The sequence below is a fragment of the Vicia villosa genome, unplaced genomic scaffold, assembly GCF_029867415.1.
Source record: "Vicia villosa cultivar HV-30 ecotype Madison, WI unplaced genomic scaffold, Vvil1.0 ctg.000422F_1_1, whole genome shotgun sequence".
Lineage (NCBI taxonomy): Eukaryota > Viridiplantae > Streptophyta > Magnoliopsida > Fabales > Fabaceae > Vicia > Vicia villosa.
This window is the reverse complement of record NW_026705199.1, coordinates 945,878-961,885: the sequence shown is the minus strand read 5'-3', so window position 1 is coordinate 961,885 and position 16,008 is coordinate 945,878. Positions and strand designations below refer to the sequence as shown.

Genomic DNA, 16,008 nt, shown 5'->3' with positions numbered 1-16,008 from the left:
TCATGAGCTTCTTTTGAACATTTATTTCCTCTCCCTTTATATAGCATTTTTACATGTGTCACCACCTCATCTAAGGTAGTCGCGAGCCTCTATGCAAGGGATTCATTAAAATGTCCCACCCTTAGCCCATTTTGAAGTGCTCATACGAACCTTTCGTGGTTGGAGTGGAAGACCTTGATTGTCGTATCTTTCAAGAAAATGATATACTCCCTCAGAGATTCACATGTGCCTTGATGAATGTTAAAAAGGCTAGTGGCGACCATCTTTCCGTGCCTTCTTAATGCAAACTTATGGACCAGTTTCAACGAGACGACAATCAAGTTCGTACACCCTAACCAAAAAAAGTTTGTAGGGGTATTTCAAAATGGGACTAGGGTGAAACATTTTATTAGATCTATTTCTTAAAGGCTCGCAGTTCCTTGGCAGAGGTGGTGACACATGTGGAATGTTATATATAGGGCAAGGAAAATAATGGTGAAAAGAAGGACCAAAATGCAAAAAGAACGTACCTCTAATCCTGAAAGCCCAGAGCAGTCGTAGAAGAATCACTACACCTCGCCGTCAGAGACATGACAATATTCAAGCAAAGCGGGAGACCCGTAGAGAGCTTTACGCCCCTAAACACTCTTTGTGAGAAAATATGTCGAGAAGTCCTCCACATGCACAACATTTCACAACTACCAACTCTTAAGTCTAATGTCGTGGAGCTTGAGCCTAGCAGATGGTGCAAGTTCCACAAAGTCAAAAGGCACCATACAAAAGACTAATTTCTACTTAAGAAGGATATATAACGTTTGATATAAGAAGATCATGTGAAGAATTTTTTCAAGGGAGACTTTACACAAAGGCCAAAGGATCTAGCTCTCAAGGGCGAGATGCTTCCGGGAGCCCTAGGTCCAAAAGGGAAAAGAAGCAGAGATGGTGAGGATAAATTCGTATACCACACCCTTAATACCATCGGTGGAGGATTCATTAGAGGAAGAAATACCTATTTCACCTATACAAGATACGCCCGCCAAATCCTAGTCATTGAAAGTTCGTTCGCCAACTCTGATTTGGGCGAGCTAGAAGCCTTAAAATATGAGATCGTCTTTTTTGAGAAAGACATTGCAGACATTCACCCACATAACGATGATCTAATGGTCATCACTGTAAGGTGTGATAATTGGGAGATTAAAAGGGTATTGATTGCTTAAGGAAGCTCTGCAGGTATCCTTTATTGGGATGCTTTTGGAAGGTTTTGCCAGGACCTAGACGAACTTTAGGCTTTCCAATGATCATTGGTGATATTTTCAGTCAAACAAGTGCATGTGAAGGGTTATAAAACACTGAAGACCATATTTGGAGCATAGGAAACGCCACGCAAATTAAAGTAAGGTGCCTTGTTATAGATGCATTTTCCTCATATAATATGATTATAATGCAACACGCTTGCAACGAGCTAGGAGCTTCCCTATCTATATTATATCTTTGCATGAAGTACCCGCTCATATATGGGTGAGTTGGAATAATCCAGGGAGGTCAGGAGATCGCCATGAAGTACTACATATAGAGCATGAAGTTGAAGAAGATTAGGATAATAGGTGTAAACATTATAGGCGTTAAGTCGGGGACCGAGCCATGAGATAAAGATCCTGAGGATAAAGACTTGACCTCTCCTTTCCAGGAAATCTCGAAGGCATTAATAAAAAAATCTTTGTTAAAAGTTGTTAATTGTTTAGACGTCAAGCCATGTTTAACTTAGTTTCATTTACTATTTTGGTTTCTTTAGGTGATTACCATATGTGGGGAACACTTTTTCCCCCTATTTTCCCTTGCGTTGCCAACAAGACCCGAGGGTTTTTAATAAGGCATCTCACATTATTTTATGAATTGAGAACAATGTTGCTAGATTTATCAATCGATAAGAACTCCTTATCGAGTAGTCTCTATTAGTCTTTATGTTCCAAACTTGTATATCTACTATGACCGAGTCAAAAATTGCGATATTGAATATTTTTCAGAACTAATTAGATCAAACATATTGTTGAATAGGAGTAGCAAAACGGGCCGGACCCATTAAGCATGTCTATTATGGGCACACTTTAGTTTATGACGAAACAAAAGTTTAGGCCCGCACCATCTAATATGTCTGTCCCGCCCTTTTTTTACATGCTTTTACTGACACCGACTTTAACATAAAATTTGTATTTTTAGACTTAAAAGTTGTAGTGCCTGCGGCTCCGCCCCACCCTCACTTTTAGTGTAAAGGAAGATAAAGTTTTAGAGTCGCACCCTCAACTATGTTCATCTGCCCCATCTCTTTTTTATTCAAACTTCTACACGGATTTAAACGGGATAAACATGTCTGTTTGCTATCCTAATGTTTAGTAATTAATAGTACCAAAACATCTTGGTTTTAGACAAAAGAAGGCCATACACACAAATGATTATGAGTACGCAAAAATGGGTGAGGTGATAAAATAGAACCTTCCCTGAACCATTTTTCATTATAAATTGAAATATTCTCACCATCTTCTATACTTTATATATTCCCTCCTCTCAAAATAAATTTAGCACTAAAGATGCCATGACACATAGGAGTGGCAAAGGGGGCGGTTCGCCCCGCCCAGCTCCGTCGTATATCCGCCAAAAAAAGCGAGGCGGACAAGCCCGTAAATTGAAATAAGCATAAAAGTCTAGTCCGTCTATTTTTTATTTATTATTTTTTTCATTTTTTTAATATATCTTTTTTACATTTTAATTAGATTTTTCACATAATTTTTAGAACAATTTTTTATAAAGTAATTTTTAACAAATTTTACTTAAAAATATTGCATATATTCACAAATAAATGTATAAAATAAAACCATCAAGAATTAGAATTAGTAGAATTAACTTAAAAAATAGCGACTTTTGACGGAACGACCAATTTTGACGGGCGACGGGTTTTGGTGGAGCGGACTATGGCAGATGGCGGACCCAAAATGTTAACCCAACCCGTCATATTTTAGCGGGTGCACGGGCTGACCCGACATATTACGGCCCATTTTACCACCCCTAATGACACATCAAAAACTTGGGCTACGACTCCACCAATGAGCCAAATAAATATGTGTGAGGAAAGTCCTGAAAGCTTCGAAGAATACATGTTTAATATTGATATTTGATACAATCTTTAATGATTTATTTGTTGCACAATCCATCGGTGATCTAATTACTTAATTGATTATTCCAATTGATGACAACATGGAAATACACTGTTTTGGTAGCAAGCAACCTAGTGACAGCAATCCTACCTTACCTTAATAAAGTAAAAATATGGATTAATGATCTCAGACTCAACAACAAACAAATTATTATTTCTATAATAAAAACAAACCTAATAGTATTATTATATTTTTTAATTCAAAAATAAAAAAAATCATAATATTCAACAACATTCACAAATTGTCATCTAACAATATTCATTATTACATACTTAAGCCGCCCGCAAACGGCCAGCACCATCATGCATCTCAGGGGCATTTTCGTCATTGAACGATATAGTTAGCTCAAACAAAATACTTATTGTTGTGGTTGAATTTTCTCTTCAAAATCGGTTGGCAAAGAAAAACGCGCACTTTACAATTTAAATTTAAAATTATCTCTTTTAAAATCAAACAAAAATTTGAAATAGTCATGACTAGGCAGGTACAGTTTTTATATTTAATAATAATAATTTAAATTTAATAGTAACACTAACTTTATAATATATGGTCCAAAAAAAATTAAAAATAATCTCCCTCGCTCTCCCTTGTTTGTTTTACTATTTTTGTCCTAAGACTTTAAACAACAAGAGTGAAAAAGAAAAGCAAAAAAAGCTCCTTCTTGCATCTTCTTCTACCATACGTGGTCAGCAACCAAACAAGCCTTAATCGTCTTTCTCTGCGTGTGGCTTAGCCTCTTCCGCGAACACATTTATCTATCACATCACAGTTAGATTATTCTTCTAAACTGTTCCGAGTTTTGACTCAGTCATTGCTCAACGATTTCTTTAAACTTGACTCAGTTCAACTAGATCTTAACTTATTCGTTTTTCTCTGTAACTCAGCTTCTGCTTTTTTCAGCTTCTCAGGTTAGTTAATCGATTTGACGACGAAGCACTTTTTTACTATTTTTAGCATTTTCTTGCTCTACATTTTAATCAGCTTCTGAGATTAGTTAATCGATTTGACGAATAATCACTTTTTACTATTTTTAGCATTTTCTTGCTCTACATTTTAATCGCTGCTTTGAATAATTAATTATCTTGATTTTCTGTTTGTTTAGTTAATTAATTAGTTTTTTCATACGTTTATTTTAATTAATTAATTAATTAGAATTTTTACGTTTGTTTGGTTTCATAACGTGTTTGATGAATTCAAATTCAAATTCAAATTTTCAATGTTTATGATTTTTTATTTATTTCGTAGGAGATCGATATTCAAAAGTAGAACGGTAGATTTTTTTTTTGGTTTGGTGTGAATGTTGCAGCATTTTCAAAAGATAAAGTTGAACTATCGTGGAAGGTTTTTTCAACTTTCAAGCATTGGATTGGGAAAATTTCTTTAGGTTTCAGTTTTTCCAATTTGAGTAATTGAAAAGTTCTATTTTGCATGGGTCCTTAGATTAGGTTATGTAGGGATGTGGCATTGTTAGGTTCATGGATTATGAATTTTACATCTTAGGATGATGTTTAACGTGTCGATGATATCGACCGGCCGTGTTAAGCTTGGATTGGAGTACTAGAGAGTAGACAGTTGAGGCTGTATCTTTGAGCTATGGTCCCCTCCATTATGTTATCCTGTTCCGTTGGGGGGTTTGATTTAAAGTTTGGAAGGGCCATTTGATTGAAAAGTTAGCTTTTTGAAAAAGAATAAAGATATCACTTTTGTAGCATTGCAACTAGCTATTGCTGTTTTTTAATTATAGCTAGTTTTGGTTGTGACAGCACAGAACTATTTAAGGGAAGATGTCTCGGACAAACCGTGTCCCACCTGCTTTTCAGTCCATTAAATCGCTGCCACCCGAGTACAAGTATGATAATAATCGAAACACTGGTCAAGTGGAGAAGCAGGGAAATGTTAAATTGAGAAGCTCTGATCTGATTCGATCAAACGGTCGTGAAAATGGTGCAATATTAGGGGAGGTTTCTAAGGTAGCGAATAACGGTGCTGGTGGCATGGATCTCTTTGACGAAGATTCTCCATATGGTGGAAACGGTGAATCATTTGAGGACAGGCCGTTGTATGCTGATGAAGACTTGGTATCTGCTTCGTTGCCCCAACCGTCAATTTCAACGTCCTCTAGGGAAAACAGATGGAGTGATACGACTCCTTATGCTTCAAAGAAGGTAACATAAGCATCAAACTACAATTCCAATTTACTCTTGGTTTTTTAAATAAATTATAATACGTGTGCATGATGATTATTAATTCATTTAGTTATTGCTGTTTGCTGATTATAAGACATATACATTTGGTTGGCTGAAAGTTATTGTAGACAAACAAGCATACTTATATGAAAGGTCTTGCCTGACTTTTCTATTAGTTGCCTGACTGTTAATGTGAGTGTGTCAATACGCCATATGTTTAACTTATTGCCAACTGATTACTTTTCATGTAGACGTGAGTATCAAATATGGAAAAAGAAACAATAATAGGAAACATTGGATTCACACGACTTTATAAATTCATATTTTATAGTTTCTAATTTTGGTCTGAGTGTCAGTTTTAAAGCATGCTAAAAATCAGCTGAAATATTGAAGGTTAATAGTAGGTAATGCAGTTCTAAACAAATGAATGAGGGGAAGGGAGTTAGGGTGTGTTACAGTGGATTAACTGGAATTTCCTAGACTAGTATGACTCTAGGTGTATCCTTAATTCTTTAGTACCTACCAATTTCCTTGATTGTCTAAATAATATCATAAGTATAGTTCCTAGGAAAATCACAATAATCCAAAATAGAAGTCTGTTTCTTTTAACTAATATCATAAGTATACTTCTTTAGTACCTACCTACTAGAGAAGTTAAAGCTGAACCGACATCATTATTTTCTGTCTGGCCATTCTCATAATTCTACTTGGCTATGGCATTGGCCTTAAAAATATAGTTTAAGTAAGTGTGCAAAATATTTATTTCCTTCTCAATTTCTTTGATATGATGAGTTTGAAAGCTGATGTATTTTTTAAAATTTATTTCTTAGGTTTGTTTGAATTCTCATTGTTAGTAGTTGACAGGCTGTTTTAAAATTTATTATTTGCTGTTTCAGAAGCTTCAGTCTTGGTTTCAACTTTCTAATGGGGATTGGGAACTGGTAAAGATAATATCAACTTCTGGAGTAGAATCTGTCATTTCACTGCCTGATGGGAAAGTAAGACAAGTTACACAACAGTTTTTCTAGATTACATTGCATATTTTGGTCTGATGGCTAACTGCAATCTTTTCCACTTAATTATAGGTTTTAAAAGTCAAAGATGATAGTTTGGTACCGGCAAATCCTGATATTCTTGATGGAGTGGATGACCTGATGCAACTTAGTTATTTAAATGAACCGTCAGTTTTATACAACCTGCAATATAGATACAATCAAAATATGATCTATGTAAGTCTTTGCATCTTTGAAATTTTTTTCTTCAATTTTGTTTGTCAATTGCAAAATATTTATGCACATAACTGTGTGCAATTCAGACAAAAGCAGGGCCTGTTTTGGTGGCGGTAAATCCCTTTAAGAAAGTTCCTCTGTACGGCATTGACTATATTGAAGCCTACAAGTGTAAGGCAAATGAAAGCCCTCATGTTTATGCAATTACAGACTCAGCCATCAGAGAAATGACCCGAGGTAACTTTTTTCCCCCTAATATTTACATATGTGGATTAGAGAGACAGTACGGGGTGACTTGTTCCTTTTTTATATTTAAATAAATATATGGATCAATTTTTAGAAGTTACACACTTCCATTTGTTTTAAGCTATAACTTCTTACTCCGGCTCTTGCACTTATTTGCAGATGAAGTTAATCAATCAATAATTATAAGGTCAGTATTTTGTGTCAAGTTCTTTTTTGCGCAGCTGATTATTCTGTTATTTCCATTTTGTAAGATGTTTCCATCTGAATTTCTTTCCAGTTGCGACTTGTGCAATTATTACCTGAAGACTGGTCTTATTTTTTTTACTACTTCATGTTTAATGAGTGGTCCACTCCGGTGTGCAAGGCTCCCATGTGGGGTCCACTAAAGTTTTACTCAAGATTTTGAACTGAAATGTGCCGTGCTTATTGTGTTTATCCTTGACTATAATTTGTTTCTTAAGACCTTAGTAAGCATTTCATTATATACGCAATCTGAGATTCTTTCATCTTGCAACTTTCTTGAATGAAGTGATTGATTAGGCTAAAAATATTTCAGGAATTATGAAAAAGAAATGATTTGTCAATGTATTTTAAGGTCAAGAATGAATGACTGGTCAAGCCGAGCAATAAACAGCAATCAAAGTATAAGTTACAGCTTGAGTGGTTAAATGTTCTTATATCCTAAACTGAATTTGTTTTGTTACCACAGATTCATTTTCTGTTGGTTTCATAAAAGTTCAGGACGAGCTTCTTATTTTACACTCTTGGATATTAACCTTGATAAACCTAAGTTTCTTTATGCTGCCTTATGATTTTGTCATTACTATCAAACTCAAATTTGTTTTCATTGTCCTTGTGTACTCCCCCTTAGTAGTATTTGAATCGGGACCTATAATAATTCTTATAACCTACATATTCAGTGGTGAGAGTGGAGCAGGGAAGACTGAGACAGCAAAAATAGCAATGCAGTACCTGGCTGCCCTTGGTGGTGGAAGTGGAATAGAGCATGAAATATTAAAGACTAATCCAATACTAGAAGCCTTTGGCAATGGAAAAACATTGAGAAATGACAACTCAAGTCGTTTTGTAAGCCTGACTAGTTCTATATGTATTGATTCTTTTAGTCGGTCTATTCTCGAGGATTTCAATTTTGTTCTCTTTTGATACTGAAAGCTGTTTTTATTGTATTGACTGTTACAGGGAAAGCTCATTGAGATTCACTTTAGTGAAACTGGAAAAATATCTGGTGCTAATATTCAAACATGTAAGTTTACTACCTCATTAAAGTTCATACCAAGTGTCTTCCTTCCACTAAAGCTTTCCAACTAATCATGTTAAATGTTTGCCTCAATGTGTGGAATCTATGTGATACTCTTGGCATGACCATATCTTGAACAGTTTTGTTAGAAAAGGTAATTCGATCTTCTGCGCTAATGTTACATTCCAGATTATATTCATGCAATATCAATTGATGTTAGTTTTATTTGGTATATGAACAGTCTAGAGTAGTCCAATGCAATGAAGGGGAAAGGTCATATCATATATTTTATCAGCTATGTGCTGGAGCACCGCCATCTCTCAGGGGTAATTGGATATTTTTACCTTCTATTCTGCTAATGTAATTATTACATATATTGGATGGTGGATTTACATTTGTTTATTTTCATTTTTTATTCCTCAGAGAAGCTAAATCTACAAAGTGTGGAAGACTATAAATATCTAAGGCAGAGCAATTGTTATTCAATTACTGGCGTTGATGATGCAGAAGAATTTCGCATAGTCACGGTATACTCTATTTTTCATTGCTTATTCCTTAATGATTATCTGCATCAATATAGGTTTATATTGTATGATTATAATTATTTCGGGTTTGTGTGATGCTTGGCACTCATGAAATTTTTAATACCAGGATGCTCTAGATGTTGTCCACATCAGCAAAGGAGATCAGGAGAATGTATTTGCAATGCTTGCTGCAGTGTTATGGTTGGGAAACATATCATTTACTGTGATTGATAATGAAAATCATATTCAAGCTGTTGAGGATGAGGGTAAGAATTTCCAGAATCTCTATTGATGGAATATAAAGCATAAATTTTTTCCAAAAACTTCCTTTTGCAAAAACTGTCTAGTGCTTTGGGTTTGGGATACAACAACAACAATAACAACCAAGCCTTATCCCACTAAGTGGGGTCGGATACATGGATCAAATTACGCCACAATGTTCTATTGAAGACTATGTTTCTATCTAACTCATTAATCTCAAGATCTTTCTTACATGGGAATAGTTTTTAGCATTTTATTTTTTTCAAAAAATTTCCTTGTAAATTAGTGAAGAGGAAATGCATGTTTGGAAATAAAGTTGCAGTTTTCTAAGGTTTCCTCTTTATTTATTTGTTCATATGGTTATTGATTGATAATCATTGATTTACCGCTCTTATGAAGTTACGATTTAAGAATCATGTTGTAACTTGAGCATGCTTACATTTGGTGATAACTATAGCTATTGCTTAGATATATTACACTTGATACATAATTTCTGCTGCATAGATATTTTAGATGCTTTCATGCTTTATAAGTTAATTTATACCTCAATTAAAAAGAATTTTGTTCCCTGATTTCTTAAAAGGGCTGTTCAGCACTGCCAAGTTGATTGGCTGTGACATTGAAGATCTGAAGTTGACTTTATCAACTCGCAAAATGAAAGTTGGTAATGATATTATTGTCCAGAAGTTGACGCTATCTCAGGTAAAATGACTACTGTGTGTTGACAATTACCTTTGTTAATGACTATGGAGGGACTAAGTGCAACTTCCTAGGAGGGAAAATCTTTGCTGCATAAATATGCAATGAATTTTGCAATTATCATATGCCAGTTTGCTTAATTTGTTTTAGAAGATAATGGATTTTAGAAAGAAAACTTGATGGGTGATGAACATTGCCTCATTCAGTTTTCCTTCTAAGAAATCCCATTTGGTATTTGAAATTTTAAATAGTAAGCATAACAGTGCACCCTACTGATGCATTAGGCTTGTCTTACATGTTAAATTTTTTTATTACGTAGGCTAGTGATGCAAGAGATGCTTTGGCGAAGTCTATATATGCATGTCTGTTTGATTGGCTGGTTGAACAAATAAACAAGTCACTTGCTGTTGGCAAAAGAAGAACTGGGAGATCTATCAGTATTCTAGATATTTATGGCTTTGAGTCATTCAATGTACGTTATATTAAATCAGAACTCTTCTTTTCTTCATATATGTGTTTTATACTATTTATATTTTGAAATATTTTCTGCACTGAATTCTGTGCATTTTATACAGAGGAACAGTTTTGAGCAGTTCTGCATAAATTATGCAAATGAAAGATTACAGCAACACTTCAATCGTCATTTGTTCAAGTTGGAACAGGAGGTATGCACCATATAGAAACAGACTGCTTAAACAAATCACATCAGATGATGATGCTATTAGACATATCATACTTTTTCATTCAAATGTGAGTTGGTTAAAAATTTGAATAACAAACCAACAATTTTTCTGTTATGGATTCATAGCTCTTCATGATTATCCCCTCATCCTGCTTCAACATTTTTTCTGCTCCTCAACTTTCTTTGTGCTCTGGCTTATAAAGTTTTTTCAATACTGTAAAAACTAAAACATCATGGAATTTCGTACTGTTTTTTTCTTCTTAAATTGAAAGTATTGCCTCCATATAAAGTTAAAATAAAAAGGGTTTGCTTACCACTGAAAGCTAAACACTATAAAAAATTCCGCTCTTACAAATTTGTTTCAGGAATATATCCAAGATGGCATTGATTGGGCTAAAGTTGAATTTGAAGACAACCAAGACTGCCTTAATCTTTTTGAAAAGGTATAAAACTGTTCCTTATCTAGGCTTTATCTCTAGCCAACGTGGGACTTTTAGTTATTCCCAATTGAAAGCCTACATACTCTGATGCATGATTGAATATTTGAAAATTGGGGTAGATGCATACATCATTATACATTGTTTGAGTAGCATGTCTTATTACGCGCAACACCATTACCTGCTTTCATATGGCCAATATATAAGGATTCTACTTCTACCAAGTTTTTTATATATATACTCTAAACTTTCCTCATAACTTGCTATACTTCCATTAGTTCTTTCTTTCTGCTATTGAACTACATATTTGGGAATTGGGATATGATTTTGTCTAAATGTCTTGGCGAAACTTCCTCTGGAGCCATTTCTTTCCTTTTTCTTTTTTCCCGGGGCTCCTCAATCCTAATATTGTGTGATTGGTTTTAGAACTAACTATTTCCTTGTTGTGGGAAAATGCCAAATCCTATAAGAAATTTGAAATTATTTTCTTAGAGGCTTCACTTTTGAAAATTGTGCAGAAACCACTGGGGCTACTATCCTTATTAGACGAAGAATCCACATTTCCAAATGGTACGGATTTAACATTTGCCAACAAACTTAAGCAGCATTTGAATTCTAATTCATGCTTCAAAGGAGAACGGGAAAAAGCCTTTACTGTTCGTCATTATGCAGGCGAGGTATGAATCTGATCAAGGTTCTATGATATATGTTTCTTTCTATTTATTCGTAGGGCTTGTTAATTGCCTGAAGATGTAAACAGTTCTACAATTGTTTTTCTTAAAAACTAAGGTTTACTTATTTCCTGTTGATTTAAATTTGCTTGTTACCTGACAATTGGATAGTTTCACTTGTTCTTCCCATCAGGTCACTTATGATACAACTGCATTCTTAGAAAAGAACAGGGACCTATTGCACGTGGATTCCATCCAACTTCTATCCTCAAGCAAATGTCATCTTCCTCAGATATTTGCATCCTATATGCTTACTCAGTCTGAGAGGCCTGCAGTTGGTCCCTTGCACAAGTTAGGTGGGGCAGATTCCCAAAAGCTAAGTGTTGCCACAAAATTCAAGGTACAAACCCACAACTTTAGTTTTCTCCAAAAACTTATCATGAAATGGTCTGGTAGTTGAATAATTGATGTTTTGGTCCTCCCATTCAATATGTATGTTTGTTTTTGTTTGTTAGTATGCTATTGACAGTATTCATCTTTAATCATGTATTCCAAAACAGAATCTGAGAGAAAATGAAAAAGAAAAATCTCTGGTTCTGAGAAAATGTATTTTATGATTAGTGACTTTACAGAGTCAAAGAGCACCCACTTGTTGACAAATGACCTCATTACAGATGCAGAAGTGACAGCTAAGAGTTAGTTATTCAGTTGTAACTGAAAAATAGTTACTCCCTCCGTCTCATAATAAGTGTCCCATTTGTAGTTTTTCCTTGTCTCAAATTAATTGTCCTTTTACAATTCCAATGCATCAATCATTATTATTTTTCCACTATTATACCCCTATTTATTAACTTTCACGTTATTCAACTACTATTGATAGGGGTATTCTAGTAAATGACAGTAACTTTTTTACTAAAACCAATACATCCAATCATTTTCTTAAAAACCGCGCATTACTCAAATGGGACACTTATTATGAGACGGAGGGAGTAACTTAATAGCTACAACTAGCTGACTAATACAACCATGAATTTGGGTTAAGTAGATTATTCTCTCACATCAAGCCATACAAACTTTGCAACTTCTGTAGGAGAAATAAATACGGCCTTGTCTGAATATCAATGGTGCTAATGATAGGTGTGAGATGGCCTTTCAGCCATTAGTTCTTTTAATTTAATTGCTACAAACTAGAAGGTCGAAGCATTGCAAGGTATTTTAAACTGAAAAATATTAATGAGATAAAATATTTAAAATCATAAAGGCGGTATAAATTGTCCAAATGCAACTCTTTTAGCTTTGAAGAAAATCATTAAAATGAATTAATTGAGCGCTTTTGATGTAAAGCTCCCACCATGATTGTCTTACCTTGGATTTGCAAGAGATATTAAAGGAACTAATATAATATAATTCCTATTGTAACTACTGTGCACTAGCTACTTGCCTTGCCTAACTGTTTCTAACTAATCCGTAGATTCTAGGAAACTAACATATTTAGTTAGCTGTGAGTTCATAAATAGACCACACCTCTTGTAATTCATATCAGAAAAATGCAAAACAGAAAATAGAGGATTTAGTTGTGAATTCTCTCTATCAAGTTATGAATATATACTTCTAACAATGAGTAGTAACTCCTATCATTGTGTCAAGACTCTCCAGTTTATAAATTATATTGATATAATGTGGTTGAAATTAAATTAATGATTTCTAAATTTAAAATTTGGGAAATTTTTAACACTGATAATATATTTCTGTGATTGGCCCTAATAAGATCTTTTTGTTGGCATGGCACCCAGGGACAATTGTTTCAACTCATGCAACGTTTAGAGAGTACCACACCTCATTTTATTCGCTGCATTAAGCCCAATAATCTCCAATCACCTGGATTATATGAGCAAGAACTTGTCCTGCAGCAGTTGAGATGTTGTGGGGTCCTAGAAGTGGTTAGAATATCCCGATCAGGCTTTCCCACTAGAATGTCTCACCAAAAGTTTGCGAAAAGGTATAACAAAGAAATAACTACAGTGATTAATCTGCTTCAACCTCCCCTTCTCCAAGCCAGTCCCATTTTTTGCACGTTTCTGACCTCTCTTTATTGTATTGGGAATGGTGAATCAGATATGGTTTTCTTCTCCTTGAAAATGATGCGTCTCAGGATCCACTTAGTGTTTCTGTTGCTATTCTTCATCAATTTAACATTTTGCCTGAGATGTATCAAGTTGGCTACACCAAATTATTCTTCCGAACTGGACAGGTAATAAGAAGTTTATATGGTGTTTCTTACAAGTTATTTTTTATTTAATTCAAATTGATGTGGTGGTGATAAACATGGCTGTATTGATGTCATGTACCCGCAGTTTTCAATTTAAATGTGAATTGAATCAATTATTTTAGATCTAAAATCTCTGGCTATCTCCTTGTACATTTATTTTAGGCATTTTATTCAGCTTACATAGGTATGGTGCAGTGAAGAAAATTAGCATATGGAAGTTTAAAAAGGAACGATAAGTTGAAATTGAAATTATTTTTGGTTAGGGTTATGATTTGAGAATTAGTTTTTACTGAATAAGTTACAGAATTTCTGGCTTTAGTGATTCAGGCTTCAAATGAATTAGTCTTCTAGTTCTGTTTTGATCCTGTGATTCCTTTATGAAGATACTGTAATGAACTATTCAGTATATTTTTAGACCATTGGCATAGTCAACAGAATTATTTGGCACATCTTTGCCTCCTCTTTTGCTTGATAAGCTGATCCATGTCTTTCCAGTGATGGAAATGCTTTCACGCTGTATCTTTTTAACTGTACAAGTAGTTTATTCACCTAGCCCGATCTTGAATTTTTATTACTCCTCTCTTCTGCACTGTGTATTTATTATGCTCAAATTGATCATGATTGCAGATTGGAGTGCTCGAAGATACTAGAAATCGTACCCTCCATGGCATTTTACGTGTACAAAGTTGCTTCAGGGGTTATCAAGCTCGTTGTCTTCGCAAGGAGCTTTGGAGAGGAATCACTACTCTTCAGTCATGTATTTCCTTTACTCCACCTAATTCTTTTGACTTGTCATATTCCTTGGGAAGTGCAACAAACTGGGAACTTTTCTTATTTGCCCTTTCATGCAGTTATTAGAGGAGAGAAAAGCAGAAGGGGGTTCGCAACTTTGCTTCAGAGACACAGAGCGGCAGTTATTATACAGAAGCACGTGAAAACAAGATATGCAACAAACAGAATGAAAATGACCACTGGTGCTGCAGTTATCATACAATCATGTACGGGCTTTTAATTCTCTAAACACTGATTAGTTTGTTCCCTAAAGACTGCACACACAAAACTGTGTTGAAAAGTTGTTTGTCCTCCTTTGAGAAAATGTAATGAAAGTCCTTTTATAAATGTGAAAATCAATGTTGGCGATGAATTAGCATAGGTGCTGCACCTGGACCCAAAGTTTTTCATAGGCAAGTATTCATAATTATATATATTTTTTGCTATATTTTGCAGTTATTCGGGGATGGTTAGTCAGAAGATGCTCAGGAGATATAGGATTTTTAAAACCTGGAGGCATGAAGGTATTTTCTTTTCTAATTCAGAAGCTATATTTCAAAACAACTATTGTCGCAGATTGCTAGTAAAAATACATCATCTTTGTGATACTGACAATTAAGAACTCTAAAACAGACTAATGAGGCAGATGAGGTTCTGGTGAAGGCGTCTTTCCTAGCTGAATTACAACGCAGGGTGCTTAAGGCGGAAGCTGGCCTGAGAGAGAAAGAAGAGGAAAATGACATCCTTCATCAACGACTTCAACAGTATGAGAGCAGATGGTCTGAATATGAACTAAAAATGAAATCCATGGAAGAAGTATGGCAGAAGCAAATGAGATCCTTACAATCAAGCCTCTCCATTGCAAAGAAGAGTCTTGCTATGGATGATTCTGATAGAAATTCAGACGCTTCTGTTAATGCAAGTGAGGACAGGGAATACAGCTGGGATATTGGAAATAATCACAGACGCCAAGAAAGCAGTGGTGGAACAAGATCTATGAGTGCTGGTTTGAGTGTTATAAGTCGGTTGGCTGAAGAATTTGAACAAAGGAGTCAAGTGTTTGGTGATGATGCCAAGTTCTTGGTTGAGGTAAAATCTGGTCAAATTGAAGCAAGTCTGAACCCAGACAGGGAGCTTAGAAGGTTAAAACAAATGTTTGAAGGTTGGAAAAAGGACTATGCAACCAGACTGCGAGAAACAAAGGTTATTCTAAATAAACTTGGAAGTGAAGATGGTTCATCAATAGAAAAAGCTAAGAAGAAGTGGTGGGGAAGAAGGAACAGTACTAGGATGAGTTGATTTTTTTTTACTATTGGGTTTGGCTTTGATCCATGCACTGTATTAAGGGCATTGCTAACAATATATCAAAAATGAAGAAAATACAAGAGTAAAAAAAAAGAAGAATGAGATAGCAGTAGGAAGTGTAAGTGTCCAAAGATGAATGATTTATTTGTTGTAATTAGGCTAGCTGCTGCTAGCTATTCTATTTATCAGAAATTTGAAATTTCTGCACAACAGTGGGGTTTGTAATTCGTGTATATTATCACCTCGCCTTTTATGATCGAGGGATTGCATGTTAATTATTAA

General features: G+C 34.9%; 1 protein-coding gene across 2 annotated transcripts; it reads left to right on the top strand.

Moving 5' to 3' along the window:
* Nucleotides 1-3,767: 3,767 nt before the first annotated feature.
* LOC131628102 (myosin-1-like) lies at nt 3,768-16,008 on the top strand. Of its 2 annotated transcripts, none has more exons than XM_058898967.1 (24): nt 3,768-4,096; nt 4,957-5,353; nt 6,271-6,372; nt 6,460-6,603; nt 6,690-6,840; nt 7,009-7,036; nt 7,770-7,935; nt 8,050-8,113; nt 8,248-8,261; nt 8,349-8,433; nt 8,531-8,634; nt 8,759-8,897; nt 9,476-9,594; nt 9,911-10,063; nt 10,167-10,256; nt 10,639-10,716; nt 11,229-11,387; nt 11,575-11,781; nt 13,175-13,380; nt 13,497-13,632; nt 14,278-14,407; nt 14,502-14,648; nt 14,878-14,945; nt 15,055-16,008. In XM_058898967.1, exons 2-24 carry the CDS (start codon nt 4,973-4,975, stop codon nt 15,718-15,720), a joined length of 3,537 nt encoding a protein of 1,178 aa, XP_058754950.1. In that variant the 5' UTR covers nt 3,768-4,096; nt 4,957-4,972; the 3' UTR covers nt 15,721-16,008. The 2 variants fall into 2 exon arrangements, with proteins under 2 accessions (XP_058754950.1, XP_058754949.1); XM_058898966.1 differs by having other exon boundaries at nt 4,952-5,353.

What these genes read in the sequence shown, in the direction of transcription:
- LOC131628102 (XM_058898967.1), top strand. Translation starts at nt 4,973, where the DNA reads ATGTCTCGGACAAACCGTGTCCCACCTGCTTTTCAGTCCATTAAATCG. An exon ending in AGCACCGCCATCTCTCAGGG is followed by an intron (nt 8,434 to 8,530) that starts GTAATTGGATAT and finishes TTTATTCCTCAG; the next exon opens with AGAAGCTAAATCTACAAAGT. An exon ending in AGAAGTTGACGCTATCTCAG is followed by an intron (nt 9,595 to 9,910) that starts GTAAAATGACTA and finishes TTTATTACGTAG; the next exon opens with GCTAGTGATGCAAGAGATGC.